Source organism: Solea solea, chromosome 18 (genome assembly GCF_958295425.1).
Source record: "Solea solea chromosome 18, fSolSol10.1, whole genome shotgun sequence".
NCBI classification, from domain to species: Eukaryota; Metazoa; Chordata; class Actinopteri; order Pleuronectiformes; family Soleidae; genus Solea; species Solea solea.
Window position 1 is genome coordinate 1,618,415 of NC_081151.1, and position 23,238 is coordinate 1,641,652.

The following is a 23,238-nucleotide window of genomic DNA, read 5'->3' on the forward strand; positions in this document are numbered from 1 at the left end:
AACATGCACTTGTGTAGAAGATCCACCAGCAGAGGGCGCACTAGACTACTGTCACTGCAACTCAGGAGAATGCTCAGATTTGATTCATTTGAGTATATTTTATAAAAGCAAGACATTACACACACACAGCAGTCATGCTCAGTGTCCACAGATTATGACCCACTAACATCCTAAGGTGCTTAGTAAAATGAAATCCCCACAGTATGACTAGAAAACTTCAATCCAAAATAATACACAAGACAGTTTCAAATATACCCTCGATGCTGCTCTCAAACAAAAACTCCATTGTCATTGGTTTAAAGCAGCTTTGCTTTTATTTAGAAAATTCTGGACGTTTGGTTCAATCCAAGGTCCAATAGTTTTACACCCGTATGTAAAGACTCAAACTGAACTATCTTATCAGCAAATACGGTCTAAAGCACACACAACATCTGCCTATTCTACTTTGAGCAACAACACCACACTGTGCCACAGAAATGTGATAATAATCGCTAATGTTTATTCATTTATTAACTTTATCCTTCAACCTGTTGGGGATCTTGTAACAACACCGCTTTAAACTTTTTAAATGTTAAAGGGTTTCTATTCATCTTTGGATTTGTGTTTTTGGATTTAATATTCTGATTTTCTTTTAGTTTTGGACTTTAGGTGAGCGTCTCTACCTCTAGGATGTGATATTTGGACTTCTGAAGGTGAAGGTTTCAGTGTGTTGCCTGTCATCTGTGTTGTGTGTGTTTCTGTGTCTCACAGTTCTCATATGTTTGCCTTTATCTCAGCACATTTCACACAGATTCTCTGCAGATCTGCAGCTTCATGCAGTGAATGACGACATGTTGTTGTTGCCGTCTGAAGACTTTAAGGAGACGCAAACGTCCGATGTTCCGCGTGATGAGCGCACAGCGGGGTAGATGTACTTTTTGCTAATGCACCACAGATCCCGCATGATTTGCTGGAAGTGGCTCCTGAACTTGACCCCGACGAAGGCGTAGAGGACGGGATTGAGGCCGCAGTGGAGGTAGGCCACGCCCCTGGAGAAGGCCAGCACTCGGAGTTTAATCTTCTCCGCCGCGCAGCTCCTCACCTTGAAAAGAGACATGGTGTGATTCATCAGAGCCACGTTGTACGGAAGGTGGCACACGATGAAAACCACGACCACAGCCAGAACCACGCGGACGGCCTTGTGCCTCTGGCTGCTCTGCGTCCTCAGCAACGTGCAGATGACGCTGAAGTAGCAGAACATCATCACCGCCAGAGGCAGCAGGAAGCCGATGGACATCTGAAGGCTGGGAACCAGCAGCTTGATCAGCCGAGCTGTCTCGCGCTCGCTGAAAGACAGCTGACACGTGACGACAGCCGACGCGCCGAGGACGGGGCCTTCAGAGGGCTTGGTGTAGATGAACGTGGGCAGAGTCAAAACCACAGCAAACACCCACACAGCGCAGCAGATGATGCGGCCGTACATCAGCGTGCGCGAGCGAGCGCCAAAGAACCTTCTGGCCTGAACGATAGCGATGTAGCGGTCACCACTGATGCACGCGAGCAGGAGCATGCCACTGTAGAGGTTGATGCTGTAGGCCGCGCCCAGTATCTTGCAAGCCACGAGGCCCATTGACCAGTTGTGCTGCTCGTTGTATGTGATGAACGGCAGCGCCAGCACAAAGAGCAGGTCGGCCACGGCCATGTTGAAGAGGTAGACGTCTGTCATGGTCTTGGTCCTCTTGTAGAACACGTAGGTGAGGATGACCAGAGTGTTGCCCATCAGGCCAAAGGCACAGATGATGGCCTGGGTGTACGCTTGGGCCATGATCTCCTCGGGGTCAAGCTGCAGGTTGCAGAGCTCTTCATTTGGGTCATAGTCTGACGTGGTCCAGTTGTCATTGTCTGACGTGGTCCAGTTGTCATAGTCTGATGTTGACAATTCCATGTTTATAATCTGGAGAAGAAAAGAAAAGATTACTATATATTCACACATATTAGAGGATATTACCTCGACACTTACACAATGTTTTATGGATCTGACAAATGACAAAAGAAAGTAAAAGCTACTTTTATGTTTGTCATGTCATTTTTCCGCATAATGAGATTATTTTTTATAACAAAAACATCCCAGTTGTTTCCTCTCCATTGCATTATACTGTGCTCATTGTCATTTCATGCTGCTAGTCAGTTGATGTAGAACAGGGGTGTCAAGCATATGGCCCGTGGGCCAGAACCGGCCCACCCAAGTCTGCTCATAATGTGAAAAACTATATTTGTCACTTTCAGACACCTTTGTGCCTCCACTGTCATCTGTACGTTGTGTAAATAGTAAAGTTTTGTATAATATTGTTGCAATTGCACTTGTTTTTCTCAAGAAATTTCAGGTTGTTTATAATAGGTTTTATAAAAAGATCTCGTGCACAGACAGTAGAGAGGGCAAAAACCCAGATTACATCTTTTGTGTTTTTGTCAGACAAAAAGGACTGCTGTCCTACTTTGTCTTTCTCTGGTAGAGGATGACCTGATTTCAGCTCCCATTTAAGCGCAGACGCCTGTGTCTGGTGTGTGCAGGTGTTTGCAGCTTGTTGCTTTCGCTGATCGTAAGAGTCGATAAGATCGTCCTCAGCGAGGATCTCAGACGAAGATCTCCGAGTCAGCGTAAAGGTCAATGACACGCGGTAACATGCAAGCGTGATGTGGATTTTGATGTTTTGGATGATAATGTTATGTTTGTCAAATGCTGCGATCTTACAAATAAAAATACTGAGTCAAGGTGATTTTGTTTTCTGTTTGAAGTGATGAATCTAAAATGAGATGTAGCTCAGATTGAACTGGTGATATGTCGTTCATGCATGCACATCACAGCGAGTGAGAAGCTTTCACTTCTTCAAATACCTGATATACAGAACCACATCAGGTATCACTTCCTCGCTACACGCGGTGTAGTGAAGTAGAAAGTAATGGACATTAAATATATAAACACAGTTACGCACACAGAATGTGTTGAGGGGAGATAATAAAATGTGGAAGAAAGAATAATTATCATTTTGTGTATGAAGACATTTCATGGCCTCAGTTAAAGTATGTGTGCATGATATTTTATCACAAAGAACATTTGTACACATTTTTTAAATGAGGCAAATCATAAAATAATAAAAACAACAATATTTCTAATTGTGTTAATTTAATGAAGTTATCAGTGTCACATGACCCAGTGACTCACAGTGGTTGCTCTCAAAGTGTCCGTGATGTAATCAAATCTTGGTGAAAACTGTGGAGTGGAAACAGGAATCCTGTTTTCACAGAGAATGTGATGCAGCGCCTCACGAGTTTATGTATCAGACAAACGACAAGAGAAAGTTAGTTACTCTATGTTTGTCAGGTCATTTTTCCACATAATGAGATTATTTTTTATGACAAAAACATATTTTTGACAGCAGGACAATGTGGGCTCCATAAGGCTTATATTCAGAGCTGATAATATGAGTTCCAAGTGGGTTTGTCCATCCGCAGGGGGGGCTGTGCCAATCTCAGCTACATCGGGCGATAGGCGGGGTACACCCTGGACAGTTCGCCAGTCCATCGCAGGGCCACACACAGACAGACACAAACAACCATTCACTCCTATGGTCAATTTAGAGTGTTCAATCTACCTAATCCCCACATTGCATGTTTTTGGACTGTGGGAGGAAGCCGGAGAACCCGGAGAGGGCAGTATGTATTCATCTGCAAGTTCATATTCAAAGTGAATCACTAAGTGCTGGGATACTCAACTTGGATTGAACAAGTGAACCTGTTTAATGTTTTTTTTTGAAAGATAAGATAAGATAAGATAGTCCTTTATTTGTCCTGCAGTGGGGACATTTACAAATGTGCACTAACTTAAGCTAAAACAGGAAATATGTTAAAATCTGAATATGAATAAGCAGTGACTGAAGACTCGTCCGACCTGATGGTAATGAAATAGTAAAACACAAACTGGAGAACTAGCCTTTGTGTGATCAGTGTTAATATAATATAATGTTAATAAAGTGACCTAATTGTGGTCTCATTTCACATTAGATGGAGACTCTGTCTCAGTCATTCTGAGTCAAAACGATACCAAGACTTTTCATATCACTCACTTTTTTAAAGCCCTAGTTACGGCAATCTTTTATTTATCCATTTTACAACTGTTATTTTCCATCTTTTGAATGAATGTAACTCTATGGAATAAAACAGTTACCACACGAAAATGTTACTACATTATAAATGAGTAATGCAGATGATGCAAATGCAAAATGACCACACTGAAATGCCATACATTTTGTTATTTTTCAAAAACACATACCCTGGGTACTGACGCCTCTCACCTTCTCTCTTCACTGTGATGATACCTGTGATCTGTGTCCCGGCTGCATATGAAAAGGGAGGCTCAGTGTGGGGCTCTCAGTGTCACCATCATCATCTCTGTGGTTATAACAACAAAGTAACACAAAACCACAGCTCAAACTGTCACATCACTTCCTGCATGTTACCTCAGGCTCATCTGTGTCTACCTACACAGATTCTCCATATCTGATGGTTGCTTTGGGGGAAATTACACAGATCATACCCTTTCATGGTCAGGTCGCAGCTGAAGGTTAATTGTGTTTTTCAAGCCGCAGCACTGCGACCTCTCAAGAAAAACAATGCCATTTCTCCTTCACTGCAGTCTTTATGGTACTCTTAAAACCATTAATGAATGGATGTGAGTGTTTTTAGTTTAAGAGTCCTTTGGGGATTATTAGGAAAACAGTGTTTTGGAACATTCAAGAGCAGAAATATTTAGAGATTTACAGATGAACTGAGCCAACTAAATCACAGAGAAAGCTGTGGTGAGTGAGAGATTTTGAATTTGAAATGAAACATAGAGAATTCAGCGTGATACACTGAACCTTTTTTCTTTGCAGAGAATGTGAAACATGACTCATTCATCTTCATTTTCAGTTTCTTAACTAGATTAGAAATATGCACATTAAATAAAAGCCTTTCATCATCAATCCATATTCTGAGGGAGGAGACCATCACACGTAAAGATTCTTAGATTATCAAAGTGTACAGTTGTTCCATCACGTGTGCGCACACGTGTAGACGACTGTGTCGCCCCACACTTTTTTTTTTTTAAAAGGAAATACCCGAACAGTTGTAAAACCCATGAACTAAACAACTCACAGAAATGTGCAATAACCACAACAAAACTCATAATAACATGTGCAATAAAACCATAAAGACATGGGCAAAACCCTGGGCAATACGGGGTAACTGTGGGTGTGTGTGTACCTATGTGTGTGTATGTATGTATATATATATATATATGTGTATATATGTGTGTATGTATATATATATATATATATATATATATATATATATATATATATATACATGTGTGTGTTGTGTATGTGTATGTGTGTATGTATGTATACATACATATATATAGCATAGGTCATTTGTATTTTTATTTTTTATCTTATTTTATTCTATTCTATATTAATTCTATTCTACTGTAAAGTGTGACTCTAATTTTAACAGTGCTGTGTGTGGATGTTGGAGCTGTTAATTTCCCCAAGGGAACCTCCAAAGGGATTAATAAAGTCGTCTGTCTGTCTGTCTGCCTGAGTAGTGTTTCTGTCAATTTCTGTAGTTTATACCACAAGATACCACCATCAGAGATATAGTGATTAAATATGATGATTTTAATGATTCTGATGATCGATTGAGGAGACACTGACTGAGTCATGTCTGAATCGCCTGTAAGAAAACATCATAACAATGACTGGACAAATAGGCAGGAATAAGATAGTGACAGAATGTGCAAAAAAAAAAAAAAAAACATCAATGGGGAGTAGATTACCTTAGAGTCAGGGATTTAAACTGGCAACCTTCTAGTCACAATCCATGTTTCCTTGGCCATGTTTCCTTCCTCCCTCAGATTCCTTATTGGGGTTAGGTGACTGAAGATGCTGCAGCTTTATAAATGGAACTGAAAATAAATAAAGATGTATGATATGTGTGTGTGTGTGTGGGGGGGGGGGGGGGGGGGGGGGGAGGTCTATACATATAAATAATCTGCATAAACTTAGTTATCAAGTAATTGTGAATATTTTACTACAGTAACAGTTACTTACAGCCCACCTGAAGTATCTCCATGGTGCCACCAGGGGGCAGAAGACAGTGGGTTTTTACCACCTTCATTTGTTGCTGCTGGCAGGATGTAACGTGGATTTAAACAAATAAGAAGGGCTTTAGAAACCAACTATGAACTACAGCTTTGAAAATAAATTCACAAAAACAACACAGAACATCATTTTAAGTGGAAAAATAAATGTTCATTATTTGCTCTTTGTTTTAAATGTATTTACTTTAACTGTCCTTCGTGTCTGAAACAGGTTTTAGTCGCTGTCACATCATCATATTCACTCTTTATTGTAACAATGTGGGAGCTGACCTTTTGCCCTGGGATGGATTAGGAGCCAGTGGCCCCTGGGCACAGGTGGGAAAAGTACTTAAGTTTTAGAAGCAAAAGTATTAAAAAGCATTTAAAAAAAAGTGAGGAGTAAGGATTGAGCCATGGTGGATCAGTGGTAGAGTGAGTTGTCTTTCAACTGGAAGGCTGTGGGTTCAATTCCTGCCTCTGCTCGTCTATCTGTCCACACTTAACCAACGTGTGAATGGGTGAAAACTGTAGTGTAGAGCAGCTCATTAAGACTAGAAATGTGCTAAATAAATACAGACCATAATATCAACTGATTTTATTTGGTAGTAACAAAGAGAGTTAGAGGAAATGTAGTCGAGTAAAAGTCAAAGTAATAACAAAGTAAAGTACAGATATGTGACTTTTACCACAGAGGCTTTGGGCCCCTGGGCCTGGGCCCGGGAGGCCCCGTTCAGTAACCCATCAATTATGGATTGAAAGTGTGTATTAAAGCCCCGGAACTTGTATGTGAGTAGTTTCTGTGAGACAGCAAACGTGAGTCAACTTTTTATAATGTGAAAATAGGAAATTGTGTGTTTTTGTTTTTGTTTTATTCTGAAAAGCATCCAAACGGAAATGCAGCTTCGTGTGACTGACTTGACACAGCTGCACCTTTCTCACCTGTGGGAGTTCTCAGTGTGGGTAAATCCAGCTGCTGTAGTAAGCAGCAGCAACAACCCGCTCTGCAGGTCCAGCAGCAGCAGCAGCAGCAGCAGCAGCGGCGGCAGCAGAAAACAACACAAACTTCTCACCATGAGTAAGTCCAGCTCGCTCAAAGTCAAGAGTTTGTTTAAGTTTAAATCCCCCGACAAGGAGAACAAGGGGGTGAAGCGCGCTGCTTCACTCGGGGATGGAGCCGCCACTCGCAGCCCGCCGGGGGGGGAGATGCCCGGGACGTTACCGACGAGCCCGGATCCTTTCAGCCCGGGAGGCAGCGACACACTTTCACCGGTTTCCCCGAAAGAGAAGAAGCCCCGGCGGCTGCTGTCGCTCAAGCTGAGGCGGAAAAAATCCAAGCCCAAAAATGAGGACGTCTTCTTCCCCGAGACCGATGAACTGGACAGCTTTAACAGCCAGAGGTAAAAACAAAGTTCTTTTCCAAACCTTTAAGTCTTTGTTCTGTCAACGTTTAAATACACAGTGCTGGCCCAAGCCTTTATGGGGCCCTACGCTGAATTTGATTTGAGGGCCCCCCCTCCACCACAAAAGCACAAAACAACTAATTTAAGCTCAACACTAATAACATATGTAAATATATCTCTTTAATACGATAAAACATTGGTTTCCTCAAATCATTTTACACCAAAGTGACGGGGAAGCACCTAAGTGAGTGCAAATATTTTGCCCCCCGGCATTTTTTGAAATTCAAACACGCAGACTGTTGCATCTGTGGATCTGTCGCTGTATCCAGGTTGAAAAATGGAACGTTTAAAACTTTGTAATAACATTGTTTTTATATTATTTATAAGAAGAAAACAAACAAAACTCAGTTTATCTGAATAGACGTGTGAGGTCCAGACATTTGTTCTAACATTGTTCTCCATGGTATCAGGGGCGTTTCAAGAGAGGCAAAAAAGGGGTGAGGGGTCTTACTACATCCACACTACTGTTTTACTCCAGTTGTGTTTGAAAACACTGCAGATATACAGGACCTGCCGCTCACACTGAGCAGTGTGTTCTAGTCTGAGCAGGCAGGCAGAATCTTTGGGAGATCTTTGGTGATTATTGGCCAGGACTTGACGAGCAGCTTTGAGGGAAAACCTGTAAAACACCTGCTTCCGGTTTCAGTTTCACCTCTTTGACTAGAAATCCTTGTTCTTTTATCATCGTTGTTTCTCGTTAGCAGCACTTAGTAAAACGAATCAACCAACTGCCGAGGAAGAAAAGCAGCTTCCTCTTTACAAAGCCATGTGCCTGAATGGTCACATGATAAACAGTATGTTTATGATAAATGATAAAAGAGATCCAATCACAAACAGGCTGGGTCGCAAGGGAGCGACGCTTTTCTGTCCACGCTGACTGTACTGTACCATTTCACTCTGGTACCCCAAGGGCAAGGGTGCCCAAAAAATTGAACAGCAAGAACTGGTTCTTTTGGTAATTTTCCTAATGGAAACACAGAAAAAAAAAAACGTACCACACGGTACCGAACCGTCTGAACCATCGACTGAGCGGAGACATGAGAGTCGGTCTGGTGTTGGCCAGACTAGAAAACGCTGTTTTCAAATGAAATTGTAGGAAACCTTCGGGTGAATTCTTCATCAATGCCGTGCCATTCTGAAACTGTGGTCTCCTGTACGTAGAAGGTTGTGAAATTCTAAAGCGTTATTTACCTGGAGGCCCCATCTGAGGCTGCTTTGCCTGCTCTGTTGCAACAGACATCAGTATTTTGCCGTTTAAGTGCAGATTAGGCTGTTGTGAAAGTGAAACACACCCACAAACCCCACTGTGTTTGTTTGTGTGCCCTTAAGCATGGCACTTGAATCTCACCCATCCCAGGTCACTGCTCTCTGACCCGCAGAGCAAGGCTGGACTTGCAGTGGGGAACTGTGCACAGTGTGTTTGTGGAGCAGTGAATGATATCCACGCTGGCACTGACTCACTCTTCCCCCCGTTAAACTGAAACTAAAGGGAAAAAAAGAAAAAGAACATGGTTAACCTCAGGCAGTCACGACAGTGACTGACACAGTTCCACTGCTGCATTTGTTGATTTAAGTCGCCTTTGTTGTTTTGGGTCAGATAATGTTGCATTATTCATTGTCCAAACCAATCTGACGCAGGTGTTGTTGTTGTTGTTGTTGTTGTTGTGGCGAACGTCAGGTTAACGTAGACGAACAGATGAAGACACAGACAGGGCTGAACATGAAAGGCTGCACTGAAAAACCTGCCGTGCAGGTATGACACATATTTACCTCCGCAGTCCAATTACAGTGCAAATGTGTGGCATGATCACATTGATATAGTAGTGTTTGTGCTGGTGTGTACACGAGTGAAAGAGTTTAGTCAATGTTGACTCAACCGTGGACTTTTTAAGTCTGTTTTTAGTTGAGAATGAGTGAAACTTTGTAGTCTATCTTTTAGCACTTTAGTCACACTTCTGCTCTCAAAACAAGTCTTTATCAGTGAATCTGGACCAGGGGTGTCAAACTCATTTTTGTTCAGGGGCCACATACAGCACAATTTGATCTCAAGTGGGCCGGACCAGTAAAAATAGTAAAATAATAGCATAATAACCTATTGACAACAAGAACTCCTTGCTTTTTTTCTCCTTTGTTTTACATTTAATGAAGGATATTTTTTACAAAACATGAAATTTCTTTCAAGTGCAATTTCAACAATATTGTGCCTAAATGCACTATTTACACATTACACTGGATCTAAAAAGGCACAGACATTTAGTCACAGGTATCTGGAAGAGAAAAATATGGTATTTGACATTACGTTTAGATTGTAATCGTGTGAAATTTTAACAAATTCATCCTGTGGGCCGGATTGGACCCTCTGGCGGGCCGGTTCTGGCCCCCGGGCCTTATGTTTGACACCCCTGATCTAGACTGATGCAACAGCGTATTAAATATTCACAAAATTCCTTCCTGCTCATGGAGAATAACAGCCCGACAATAAAGCGTCCTCTTCCTTCACCTTTAGCATCATGAGGGACTGAGTCAGAGAGTGTGTGACGCTGCGGTGGGTCGTGCTCCAAGTGTTTATAAATGCTAATCTACCATTTCAATATAATATTTGTAAAGAGAAAATATCTGGAAGCTCTTTGCACACGAGGTCGTGGAGTTTAAGACTCTTACATAATCTATACAGTTTAACATGAACCCAGTCAAGTTTGTCTTGTGTTCCCTGGATTAGCTCAATTACACACATCCCTGTCTAATTATTGACTATGAACCACTGGTATTTTAGAACGTGTGCCACATCATGAGACCTATGGAGAACACAATAAAAAATGTGTATCCCTTCATCGCCCAAAAACACACACTGTGTTTGTGCGTGCCAGTGTAAACAGGAAGCTCATTTTGATATTGACACAAAATATGAGAACCATGAGGAAACAGCTATGGTGAAAAGTGTAGTTATTTGTGACTGATAACAACCAGACCTCATCATTTCTTTCCCTTTAGAGTTGGAAAGTTTCAAAATGTCAAATGGAAAACAATGCAATTTACGAGCCACAAATGCAGCAATGTAATAATTTAATGAACATGTAATATATTGATTTAAATCTGAATAAACTGTAACCCTGCTGCCTGACTATCCTGGTTAAATCAGCTGTCGCTGTATTTCAGTCCAGTGACTGTGTCAGACGGAGTCTGTGCTCCGGTCATCGAGGAAGTACTGACCAAACGGTTTTAATGAACTGATTCTAATGATTCAGTTCCAACAACTGCTTTACAAGTCACAAGTCTTTTTTTTTTTGAAGTGAAAAACCAACCTAAACTGTACCATTAGGTGGAATAGTGACACTTAAGAACGGGTCCACAAGCTTTTCTTTCTTCTTTTTTGTGTCCGAGCATCCGTAGCCATGATTGACACCTCCTTACCCCACTTCCCCCGATGACCTATGAACTTGTGCAGTGTCGTGAACGATTGATTGATGGGTCGGGATCATTCTTGTAATGTACTGTTGCCCCTGAACAAGACTGGGCAGGAATCCGTCTGACACAGTGACTGCCGTGAAAGACAAAACTATTGTGTAGTTGCTTGTTAAGGCCATTATAATGTAAAGTCATATCTATAACTGTCTTTACTGATAACTATGTGTCATAATCTCAATAAACTCATATTGTTTTTCACTTTGATCAGCGCCACACCTCGTGTTACTTATTAACTTATTAACCCTGCGTGTGTGTTACGTGTCTGTTATGTTTTCAATAACAGTGTGGAACATATTCTAAACCTGTGTTACAGACACAGATACAAGTCTGAGACAGTTTTCCAAGAGGATGACATGTTTGTTCTGTCAGAGGTGATGATGTCATCACTCCTCATCATTTCCGGGCCGGTAACGTGCTGGAATCTGACCTGAGAGTCTGTCGTACGCTGAGCAGGCAGAGGAGTTACGGCCTGTTTAAACTGACAGATAATGGACGAGGTCGTGCTGGATAACATGAGAGAAACGTCTGTGAGGCTCATTAAAAACAAGCTACTGGAGAGTGCGGCGTCTGAAAGATAATCCAAAACACAATAATCTAGATGAGCAGACACCTTCCAACATAGGCTATGGACTCCTGCTTTTACAGTCTCGACACAATCCCTGAGGTGAGAGTGTGGAGGTCAACATTTGTCAATAATGCCATGCTATAGCCAAAGAGGAATTAACGAGAATATCACCTTCAATGCAATCACTCATATTAGGACTAACACTGAGACAAAATTATCTATTCAGTAGCTCTATGGTTTATCCTTTGAGGGTCATAAAGGGGGAAATAATCCAAACTGATACAAAGACAGTCACTAGTCCCTTACTTATATTCAACTATGGACCATTTTAAATCCCCAACTCTAACCTGCAACCTGCTAATTTGAGTTTTTGTTTTAATAATGAAAACAAGATTTCTGCTTTTTCAGCTTCTGAATGTGAATATTTGCTCCAAATAACAAATAAATCATATAAAGTGAATCATTTTGATTTGTGGACAAAAACAAGACACTTGAGAACCTCATCATTTCCTTATGCACCAAACGATTATTCCATTCATTGTGAAAACAATCGTCAGATGAATCGATAATGAAAATAATCGTAAGTTAGTTGCGGCTGTAGTATTAACAAATGTTACGAGTCAGAGTTTATAATGAAACCTGATAAAATAGCTGCAGACGCGTCACATCATGTGACGAGAGACACAGAAACAACAACCGTGATACTGAAATTCACGGATTACACAATGACTTACAGGGAAATGTGATGCTGCCCTGAAGGTGTTTGTGTTTGTGTTGTTGTGACATTGTCTGTGAAAGACAGTGTGTGACATGATGTGATGACAGTGGAGATAAAATTCATCACATACTCACAAACAAAGCGTCTTATCGCAGTCGTGTGTGCGGCAGAGTGGACAGTGGAGAGCAGACATCGCTCACATCCTTCAGACAGGTGTTGTCAGACTCTGAGTGTCCTGAAAGTGAAAGTATTTATTTGCATAGCATGAATGTAAGAGGCTGACATGTATGCTATTGCTCACACACACACACACACACGCACACACAAAATTGAAATCGCAGATTGACAGAAAAACAAGAGCAAATTTCGAAGCCTGCTAATTAATTATTATTTATTTTTTATTGTTATATGTTCTGTGCAACCTTTAAGTTCTAACCCATGTATTAAGAGTAGTTTTTAAACCGCTGAGTCTCATCTGCTCTCAGACGGTGTTAGTGGTTAAAAGCGAGAATGTGAAACGCTGCTTATGGAAAAACAAGCATAAAAACACACGTGAGAAAAGTTACCCACTAAATTCGGCCAAAAAAAAAAAAAATATTGTTTAAACAGCTTTTTTCTTTTGATTTGAGTCGCTGACTTCACACAGTGACAATGCTACTTCTATTTATACACATATATATATATATATATATTAATTGTAATTGTTGTAATTGTCTTAAACATGATGATGCTGCAGACCCGTGCATGAGGAAATCTTCTCTATCATCATTGACGCCCCCTGATATTTGATCTGACTCAGGTGTTACATTCGTCTCCATGTTCTCTTTGTTCTTGTTGACTTGTTACAGTTTTTCAGCAGATCAGATGATGAGTCATGCTTCACTGTTGATTGACACAAACAGGTATTGCCTGATGTTCCCCAAAAAGGAAAGAAGGTTTAATGTTGACTGAATGTTAAGCAGTCAGTCAGCCGCCACAGTTAGACATTTAAGTGTCGTCTTATCGTTACATCGTTTCTGTGAGTGCTGACTGTGTCTGCCCTGAACAGATACTGCAGAGGCCATAAAGGTGGAGTGATGAAGTGATTTCTTTTAGGTTTTAACCCTTGAGAGGGTTTTTTTTCATAAATCTTGAAATACGTAGTCGTTGTTCTTTTAATCACTGCCTTTGTAAAATATAGGATTCTTGTGTATAAATCACGACATATAACCACTTACACGATGACATAATGTGGTTCAATGAGGCAAACGTTCCAGAGGAATGATTGCTCTCCTGCAGTAACCCAGCACTGTGACTGACAGGTGCACTTAATATAAGCTCCTCTGCAGCTCTTTCTTTCTTCTACATGATTATAGGTGAACGATCTATCTGCAGCTGAATGAGAAGGTAGAAATTAAATATCCAGAACACACGCACCACCTGTTATTAACTCAAATGCTAATGCGAGTCTTAAGGACCTGGTTTATTTGACTGTGCGCAGCGAATTGCAGGCGGCGTGGGCAGAAAGCATTTTTTAAACTACACAACTTGTGTGTCTCTATAAGGAAGTTAATATACATTCTTGGGTCCAGAGTAGAAAATATGATGAGGTAGATCACGGTGTTGATTTGGATTTTCATGGTCCACAGAGGATGAACCTAATTATTTTGGCGATTGCTTAAATAAACAATGTTATTACGTCACTTTTTTATGAGGTTTCCATTTTATCTAAAGCATCTACAGAGCAGTTGAAAGTTTAGTCAACTTTCCAAAGTATGGAAAAACACACAAAACACACACATGTTTTTTAAAACTGGGGACAAGTAAAGCTCTCCTCCTTGTAGTTTTGGCCGTGCCGTTGCTCTTGGCTTGTTCATCTAAAAGCCACAGCTGAATACAGAACTATAAATGACAGGCCTTTCCCTCGGGTTAGCGTGTGGTGTAACAGTAGGAAACACTGTTTCATCTGTGAAGATCAGTCAATCCAAACACAACTGATTTATCTTCTACAGAGGAAAGTTCATTTTCCTCCTCAGTGACAGGCACAGTAATAACTCGTATAAAGCAGCAGATATGAACGCGTGCTCTGTCACTACGAGTGTGAAAATAAAGAAATGATGTGATGAGCACGAGAAGTTGTCTTGACTTGTGTTGATCTGAGGGAGTCACATGAATCAAGGAAGTTAGTTTAGTGCTGAGCTACAGTGTTATGAGGCAGTTAAGAGGCTATTAAAAAAATTAAAAGGCCATTTATGAAGAATGCACTCCAGAGATAGAGATATCGTTATTATACCTGCTCATAACACTTAACTCTTGTGTACTCTGAATTGACCATAGGTGTGAATGTGAAGGGTTGTTTTTCACCCTACATCAACTGGGATTGACTCCAGCTCCCCCTACCAACCTTTAAGCAGAAATATGCAGGAATTGACCTTTAATTGAACAACATTGTGATTGTTAAATGGCTTTTTGCAGGGAGAGCAGTCTCCAGAGAGTCTCTCCACTCCCCCTACTCTCTGTTAGAGGAAAATATCAGGAGGTCTCGCAAAGTCTTGGGTCTTGCGAGGAAACACAAATTGCTTTATAGCACTACACACAAATGACGTGGTCGTATGTCTGCGGAAAAGCCAAGTATATAAATGTCAGCACTTCGATCCACAATTGAGACTGAGAACCTGGTCCCGATGAAGCAGAACCTCATTTCAGAACTTTGGAAAGGTTAGGGTTAAACGTTAAACATCACCTGGTGGTTAACGTTTGGGATAAGGATTTGGTTCGGCCGTTGAAAGGAATCTTATTTTGACAGCCGATCCAAATCCTTTGCTCAGCAGTGCAGTGTTCCAACAAGAAGAGCTGCACAAACGTGTCTGTGTGTGTGGATCTGTGCTCTCCTGGCTCATTGTTTGACTAAGTCATTCAATTTATTCACCGTGTTGCTCGTTGTTTGCCCTCCGTCTGCAGGGTATTAACTGTTGCACCTATATGTTGGCCTGTTGTTTATCAGTCGACCTTTTTAAGGGTCGACTCAGGCCTGAGTCACTTATGTAAACATGAGCTGACAAATGTGCTGCAGGACTTGCATGCATTTTCTGGTGGATTTTCATCTCTGAGGCTGAACTGCACACACACACATGCACACACACATGCACACAGCTGTGCAGTTGTGACAGAGACACACCTACAATCCTGGAACATGGGTCGGATGTGTCCACTTGGAATTATGCAAGCACTGTAGGCTGAAGGAAAGTTTATTTTTGTTATAAAGAGAATCGGAGGAATATTCCTCCAGCTTTGGAAAAACAGTCTTCGCTTCTCAACGATCCATATTCAACAGATTATACCAGATAACAGATTACGCGCCTAAGGCGAGAATAAACCTGCGTTTCTTTCATTCGTGAGAAAGAGTCCTCTTTCACTTCTTGAAGGAACATGTCATTTATTTGTGAACAAAGAGAAAATGAAGCTTGGTGTCAACCTGTCACATGACTGCAATGTAAATGTTGCTTTTTTTATATCTTTTAAATTCTGGTTACGGTTATTGGTCCACGAGGAAGCGTTGGGGGCTGCGTGTCACGGGCTGCGAGCGCAGACCGGCCCAGCAGCATCTGGCAAACACTGACAAACTGCAGCAGTCACTCAGACACTCCCAGTCCCTCTTACTCTGCACGGCTGTTTTGGATTCAAAGGGCGAAGTTCAAACACTATTTATATCTTGTCATTAGCGCCTCTGCTTATTATTGGTACGGTTTTGTCTGTGAAGTGAAACAAATTAGAAGTGTGAGTTAGTTTTTTTGCTTCCAAATTTCCTAATGTGCAATTTGACCCTGAAGCAAACACAGAACCAATATAACTTCCATCAACAGCGTGCGATGACTCATTATAGCCTTCATATAACCAGCAGAGGGTGAGTCAGGCCCTGAAAGCTTTCCATCCCTTGTTTGAGTTGATCCAGAAGCTCCACACAGGCAAACTGAAACCGTCTTGTTCTTCGTTAGTGAAAGACGAGCGTGTGGTGATAACACTTTTTCCTGGCAGCTGTATTGTGTGCCAGTGTGGTGATAATCTCTTGGATTAGTTCCATAAAGGTTTGGTGGAGCTTTTTGTGCAAGCGTATGCCTGTAGTAATTACCCCAGTAATTAATGTCGCTTAAGTTAGGGTTTGGGTGATTAATCACGAGACAATGAAAATGACAGTATGCGATAGTGAAATATCCAGATCAAAGGACACGGGAATTATTGGATAAATATAAAATGCAGCGCTGCAGGAATTCAACGCCTCCAAAATCTCACTCTTCAGATTAGAATAGTTTCCAAAACATGGAAAAACCTTATGTTTTTGATGTGTTCAATGTCAAAATGAGACATTTCAGTTATTAATCATATCACAATATCTGTTGCTATAGGATTATTTTGACCGTGACTTCATGTGACACAGATTATAGTTTGACCTCAGAGACAGTTCAGGAATGAGTCTCTCTCTCTCTCTGACTGATGTTTGGCTGCAGCCCAGTGAAGGACGCCAGTGAATGTTGGTATTCACAGTAGTTGATCCCGTCCTTCAAACTAGAGGAAAATAACTATACAACAATTATGAGTCAGTTAAGTGGTTAAGTGGTTAAAATGGAAATCCTTATTTCCCAAAAGGAAAAACTGTTCCTTTAATGTTTTGCAGGGTTAAGCTTCAGGTCAGTGCGGTCGTGTTATTGTTAGTCTCACTTTTGGTTACAGTTTTTCCTACGTTTGGTTACAGTGATGGGAATTATGGCTCTGTTCCTCTTAAACAGCCAAGAGAGTGTTGTTCATTTTCAAATTCACATAAAATCATTTGACATGGATTTTTAACTACACTGCAATTTCCTCTTAATTGCTGATTTTCCACTTTACTGCATAAAGTATCATCAGGTGTGATTAGATCAGCCTTTCTCAGCCTTTCTCAGTCCTAAGTCCTAACTAAAGTTTAGCAGGTGGAACTTTAGGTCTCGCAGTAACCCGGACTCATTTTTAGTGACGTTTCTGAAGGCGCAAAGACCACGCCGCATATCTCTCTCTTGGATTCACGGTGAACGTGGTAGGAGATGAAGAAAGTGTCTCAAAACATTGGCAGGGGACAGCATGCAAACTAATACATTGAAGAGACACTTGGAGACCATTCACCTGAGTTTACGTCGGTAAGCCACTGGAGTTTTTCAAGAGGAAACTTTATTTTTACTTAAATGTTTGGAGCCCAACAGAAAAAGGTTGAGAACCACTGGATCAGGTCATTGTTGGTTTAATATTCCATTTTTAGATGAATTAAATTTAGAATTTAGAAAAAGAGTCCTTAGTGAAAGACCCTCCATCATCATACTGTCGTCGTGTACTAATTGTTGACAAATGTGACAATGTGTGTGTGTCTGTCTGTGAGCATTGTTTTCCCATGGCCGCACAGGAAAGTCACGATTCTAACCTCTGACCTCAGCAGATGTACAGAACCTTCCAGCTGATTGTTGAGATGTAAATTACTGGTGCAGAGAATGCAGACGTGCAACATTGCAGCACTGTGGGATCTTTTACCTCCATTCCTAGACTAAAATGAACTGTGTGTGCCTTCAGTCTTTGGAACGAGATAAGGGGAGGGAGGTGCTGCAGAGTGACTCCAAACGGCAACTTTACTAAACTGATGCCATAAAGCAACAAATACAGTACATCACAGCAAAAGATTTCCCACTTTAAATCCCCATAAACAACCGTGCTCCCAACACTGGAGCTTTTGTCTGTGTGCATCGAGGAGGAGGTGCAGGCGTGTTAGAGCTGGTTCATGCCCCGCAGGTGCTCCACAGAGCGGGAGAGAGACAGATTTAACCGACTTCTTTAACAAGGTCAGGTCTTAAAATGGGGCTTCTTTTAGTTGTTCTGACGACACCCCACCTTCAAACATTTGTGCCCAAACTCTTGATCATGAAGCGGTGATGAGGCCGAAAACATGGTCATGAGAGTAAAGATTCATATGAGTCAATATTGATAATATACTCATTTCTGAGGAAGTTTATGGCAGCAGTCTGCATCCTCTAGTACCAAAAAGAGCCATTTTTGATGTAGCAAAGAAACCTGAAAATATTCACATTTAAGAAGCTGAAAAATCTGAGAACTTTGTTTAATTATATATAAATAAAAAAACATTCAAACCGACATAGGATGCAATGCATATTCTTAGTTGACAGAATATTAAAACACTTTTATTTATCGCCTTGATCTTTAAATAAGAGTTGTTCACTTTGAAAATGTAAATAAAGCTGTTGACCCCTGCTTTATGACTAAACTTTTAATTGTGGTTGGGTTAAGGTTAGAGTTAAGAGTTAAGCATTAACTGGTTAGGGTTAAGTTTTAGTTTTTATAGGCAGGAACAAATGATAATGAATGATGATGAAGTCAATTCCACAGAATTTGTAGGCTGTAAATTGAAATTGTACTGACTGTAGTGTCAGTGAAGGCAGCATGACACATAATGGTCATTTTTTTTTACGACAACACATTTCTTACTCACAGCTCCTATAAAGATTGATTTTTTGCACCTGATTTAAAGTGGAAGTCAAATGTGGTTTCAAACGTCCTAACGTACAGAACAACAACTTAACTGTGAAAACAGAGAAATATTTCATCAACCTAAGGCAATTATGTGTCTCCAAGTGTATTTGCCCAGAGCACATATATCATATACTGAGCCTTTGTTGTATTGACATTGACGAAAATGAGATCATACCATACATTATTACTGAATTATTGTGCAGCCATACTGCCCCCAATGGATTTTATGTGACCCACCACTTAACATCAAGATTTTATGTTTTTTTTATTCAGTTTTTGAATCATAAATCTATTTTTATGGTGAACTCTAACTCGTTCAATATGAAATATACGCTTTTATTTTGAAATTCTGTGACATATTATGACCGGCCCCCTTCTGACTGGATTAGATGCTCAGTGGCCCCCAGGTCATATGAGTTTGAGACCCCTGGTATACACTGTAGGTCAAGCACCTCTTTATATTGGCTCCTACCTTATATTACGAGAAGGTCACTTGTGTCTTCTGACCAGGACTTCCTGTTTGTTTCACCTGATAAAAAAAGAAAAGAAAAGAAAAACAAAAATCAAAAGAATATTGTGGAGTTAATGTTCCTGCTCTGACTCTACTACAAGACTCCGCACATCAATGAAATAAGATCGCCCGTCTCTATTTAAGCTGTCAGCAAACAACTTATCCACTCACTTATTCAAACAGGCTTCTGCCAAGTGTTCCGCATTCACTTCACTTCATCTCGTGCTTCTGTTTTTTGTTTTCTTTATCTCTGCGTTTACTGTTCTTAAACTCACCTGATCACTGTGTTTTCACAAGCATAACCGCTGAGGTTCACATCAGGTGTGGCACGTCCAAATCTTCCCACTGCTCTGCTCGTGCAAAACATCAGCTCTCTTAAATCCACTGAAACACACAAAACACAGTCTGTCTGTATCTGTTTAGCAGCTAAAAACATTGCTATTACAAGTTACTACAAGGCTGGATGTTCATCACCATGTCGTTAACAGAAAAATGTGCCTTAATCATCATCACACCACTCCAAAAACACTGACATTAACACAAGATCAGTGATTCCCAACGTGTGTGCCGCTGCCCTCTAGTGGGCCATGGTGGTACTGATTATAAATGTGTTTTTCATTTTGAGTTTTTGTAATGAAGTTTTAAAAATGCTGAAAAATATGTACAATAGAGTTGAAAAAAACACTTTTAAACATTTAAATGATTACTTTCTTTTAACTGACTTAGTGTTGCAGGTAATATATTTATACATAAATAGCAATATTGTGTCATTTTACGAGTAAGTATCCAGTGTCAGCCGGTGAGGATACACGCCTAGCATTTCAGTATTTGCACATAATGTTAATTTATGTTGATAAATAATTACACACGTTGAGAGTGAGCACTAAACCTTCCAAATACGTAATAACCTCACGTGTTGAAAGACATGCAAGTTCAGAAATGAAAGTGAAGTGGACTGATTATTAATGTGCACTGAATCTTCTGTATCCTCATGTTGACATGAAAACAATAAGACATACATGAGATGTATTGATCCTGGTGTCGTGGGTTGATCGTCAGAGTCGTGATTTGAAGGTTTGGGTGTGGACCTGAGAGGATTTTGTAGATTTTAAAGTTTGGGAACGTCTGCACGAGTTCATGTCAGCTGCAGTTATTGCTGTACTTTCTGTTCATTTTCCAGGAAAAACAATCCAACTCTGCCCCCATGTGGGGGAAACACTGTATTGCACAGGATTCAACAAGTGATCATTACACATCTGTGGGGATTTTATATAAATAAAACAACTGCCAGCAACAAAGTGTTACCACACAACATCGTGGAGTTTTTTTATGTACTACAGCCCCTCCTATAGTATTAACACAGTGTAATGTTGCATGTATTGTCAGTAGAGGAGGAATGTTGACTGCTCACTGCTCAGAGGACTGGCTGTGATTCATACTAAAAAGAACACACTGAGTGCTGCTGCTCCTCCTCCTCCTCCTCCTCCTCATCATGTCTCACACGTGCTCTAGAATCCACGCTTGCTCTCTAATTGCTCAGCGCGCGGTCGGCCCGTTCTCTCTCAGGTGTCATGAAAGTCTGTGTGTTTCTATCGCAACACAAACATGGGAGGAAATCAAGGATCGTCGCACATTTCACTTGTTTCAGCAGCAACTGAACTTGCCTCTTTCTGAAGCTGAGTCAGCTTTTTTTCCCCCCTATAAACCAACACAGCAACCTCTGTTGCAACTACACTGTAAAAAGTGGGAAATGAGAAACATCTTTTTCACACATTTTTCAAACTGATAATAAGTAAACGACAAAGTGATGGCCTCATGAAAACAAACCACTTCATACAGTGAGAAGTGAAACAATAGCTGATGATGACATAACATCCTCTGTTGTCCCTCTCTCTCTCTCTCTCTCTCTCCTGTGTTTCCTGCCTCGCTCGTCCAGGAGCTTTGACCAGATGAGCGTAACGACTGAGTGCAGTTTCCAGACTGAGTCGGACTGGGACCCATATTCTGAGTGCAACTCCATGATCAGCTTTGACATGACTCAGCCGTACAGCCCGAACTCACCCTCCAAATCTCACAAGGTTGGTCATTTTTACCTTCATTACCACTGCTGGATTAAAGAGGGTGCACAGCTCACGACTTGTACTTACTTACTTACTTACTTAATTAACTTCTTTTTACCTGCTGCTGCAGACAAATATTGTACTTACTTCACTGTCCTTATTAGTAGTGACTGGGTTATGATTTAAGCGTTAAGCGAGTTAATGATGATCTTAGAAGATATATGTATGTATATATATGTATATGTGTGTATATATATATGTATATATATATACTGTATATATATACATATACTTACATATATATACATATAATGCAAGATTTTGCAACGTTACCATAAAATAACTTCTGACTTGCAATAAGGACAATGTACCTTGAACCTTTGTTCCTGTACTGTGTAAGTTAGATGAGTGGGAAGGAGGGAAGGAAGGAAGGAAGGAAGACTGTGACAAGTGTGAAACTTACTGACAGTCAAATTACAAACTGCCAGAACCAGGTCCAACACGTTCAAGGGTAACACTGAACCAGGGTCAGTTTAAAACACTTAAAGCTGTTATTGTTTGCGTTTTGTTACAGCGACAGCAGATACACTGTCTGGCCAAAAAAAAAAACGGGGTCACACACTGTAATATTTCGTTGGACCGCCTTTAGCTTTGATTACGGCACTCATCCGCTGTGGCATTGTTTCGATAAGCTTCTGCAATGTCACAAGATTTATTTCTGTCCAGTGTTTCAAACGTTTTTTCACCAAGATCTTGTACTGATGATGGGAGAGTCTTCTCCAGCACATCCCAAAGGTTAAGATCTGGACTCTGTGGTTAAAAAGATGTCTTTTTCACCACGCCACGTCCTTTTTCAACCATTCTTTCACTTTGAGCCTGATGAATCCTGGCATAAAAAAATCCATTGATGGAATAATCTGGTCCTTCAGTATAATCAGGTAGTCAGCTGACCTCATTCTTTGGGCACAGAACATTGCTGAACCTAGACCTGACCAACTGCAGCAACCCCTTACCTATTTGCTTAGTTAAATCCAGGTGGTGACTTTTTTTTGGCCAGGCAGTGTATGATATAATGTTGTTGTGGGAACAGTAAAATGCTGCTTACTCCATTTTACAGCTGCAATAATCTAATCCATGTGAAATCATGAGTGCTTTTGCTCTGCAGTTATGGGGGAAAAGAACTAAACTTCACAATTAAAATGAAAAGGTTTTAGAATTTCTCTTGGAAGTGCACTGAGAGGAATGATATTTTTGCTCTTCAAAGACACGTTTGCATTTATTTTAACAATAACAGGAACAGCAGTCACCAACCTGCCTTCAGTTTGAGCGGGTGCTGTTGGTGCTGGTTTGCTCAAAAGCTGCCTCGGGGAGCAGCAGTGGAATCTTAAAAGAAATGCATTTTTTGTATTAAAAACAAATTCAAATTTATTACATCGTTAATTTTCCCAGCCAACGTGCTGACAGCTCCTAAAATAAACACACATTTTAATTAAATGTCATTGTGTTTATTTTGGCGTTCCCTCTATGACATCGTGTTGTAATTTGTCAAAGAAATACTTTATAACACAAGGTATTAAGGTGTAATAAAAAACTAATACGCATATGCAGATTAAAAAAAGACCCTGCAGTATTTATCAGTAATGAGAAAAACATCATTGCTCCTACATGTGTGTGTGTGTGTGTGTACTTACTGAATCTTTGATAAAGGAGTGAGTCAGCGTGAACGCTGATGTGACGCGTGGGTTCCTCCACCTGCCTGACA

At 40.6% G+C, this 23,238-nt stretch overlaps 2 protein-coding genes across 3 annotated transcripts in view; one reads left to right on the top strand and one right to left on the bottom strand.

The window, feature by feature from the left end:
- Positions 1-137: 137 nt before the first annotated feature.
- ccr6b (chemokine (C-C motif) receptor 6b) lies at positions 138-7,339 on the bottom strand. Of its 2 annotated transcripts, XM_058615721.1 has the most exons (5): positions 7,094-7,339; positions 6,126-6,201; positions 5,852-5,980; positions 4,310-4,428; positions 138-1,933 (listed from the first exon to the last, which is right to left on the bottom strand). In XM_058615721.1, the coding sequence occupies exon 5, from the start codon at positions 1,922-1,924 to the stop codon at positions 812-814; it is 1,113 nt and encodes a 370-aa protein (XP_058471704.1). In that variant the 5' UTR covers positions 1,925-1,933; positions 4,310-4,428; positions 5,852-5,980; positions 6,126-6,201; positions 7,094-7,339; the 3' UTR covers positions 138-811. The 2 variants fall into 2 exon arrangements, with proteins under 2 accessions (XP_058471704.1, XP_058471703.1); XM_058615720.1 differs by having other exon boundaries at positions 6,126-7,339.
- An 18-nt stretch (positions 7,340-7,357) lies between these two features.
- crybg1a (crystallin beta-gamma domain containing 1a) overlaps positions 7,358-23,238 on the top strand; it is a 37,583-nt gene continuing 21,702 nt past the window's right edge. Inside the window, exons 1-2 of the mRNA XM_058615714.1 lie at positions 7,358-7,551; positions 21,353-21,494. Coding sequence (XP_058471697.1) covers positions 7,358-7,551; positions 21,353-21,494 — 336 coding nt within the window. The remainder of the gene's footprint in view (positions 7,552-21,352; positions 21,495-23,238) is intronic.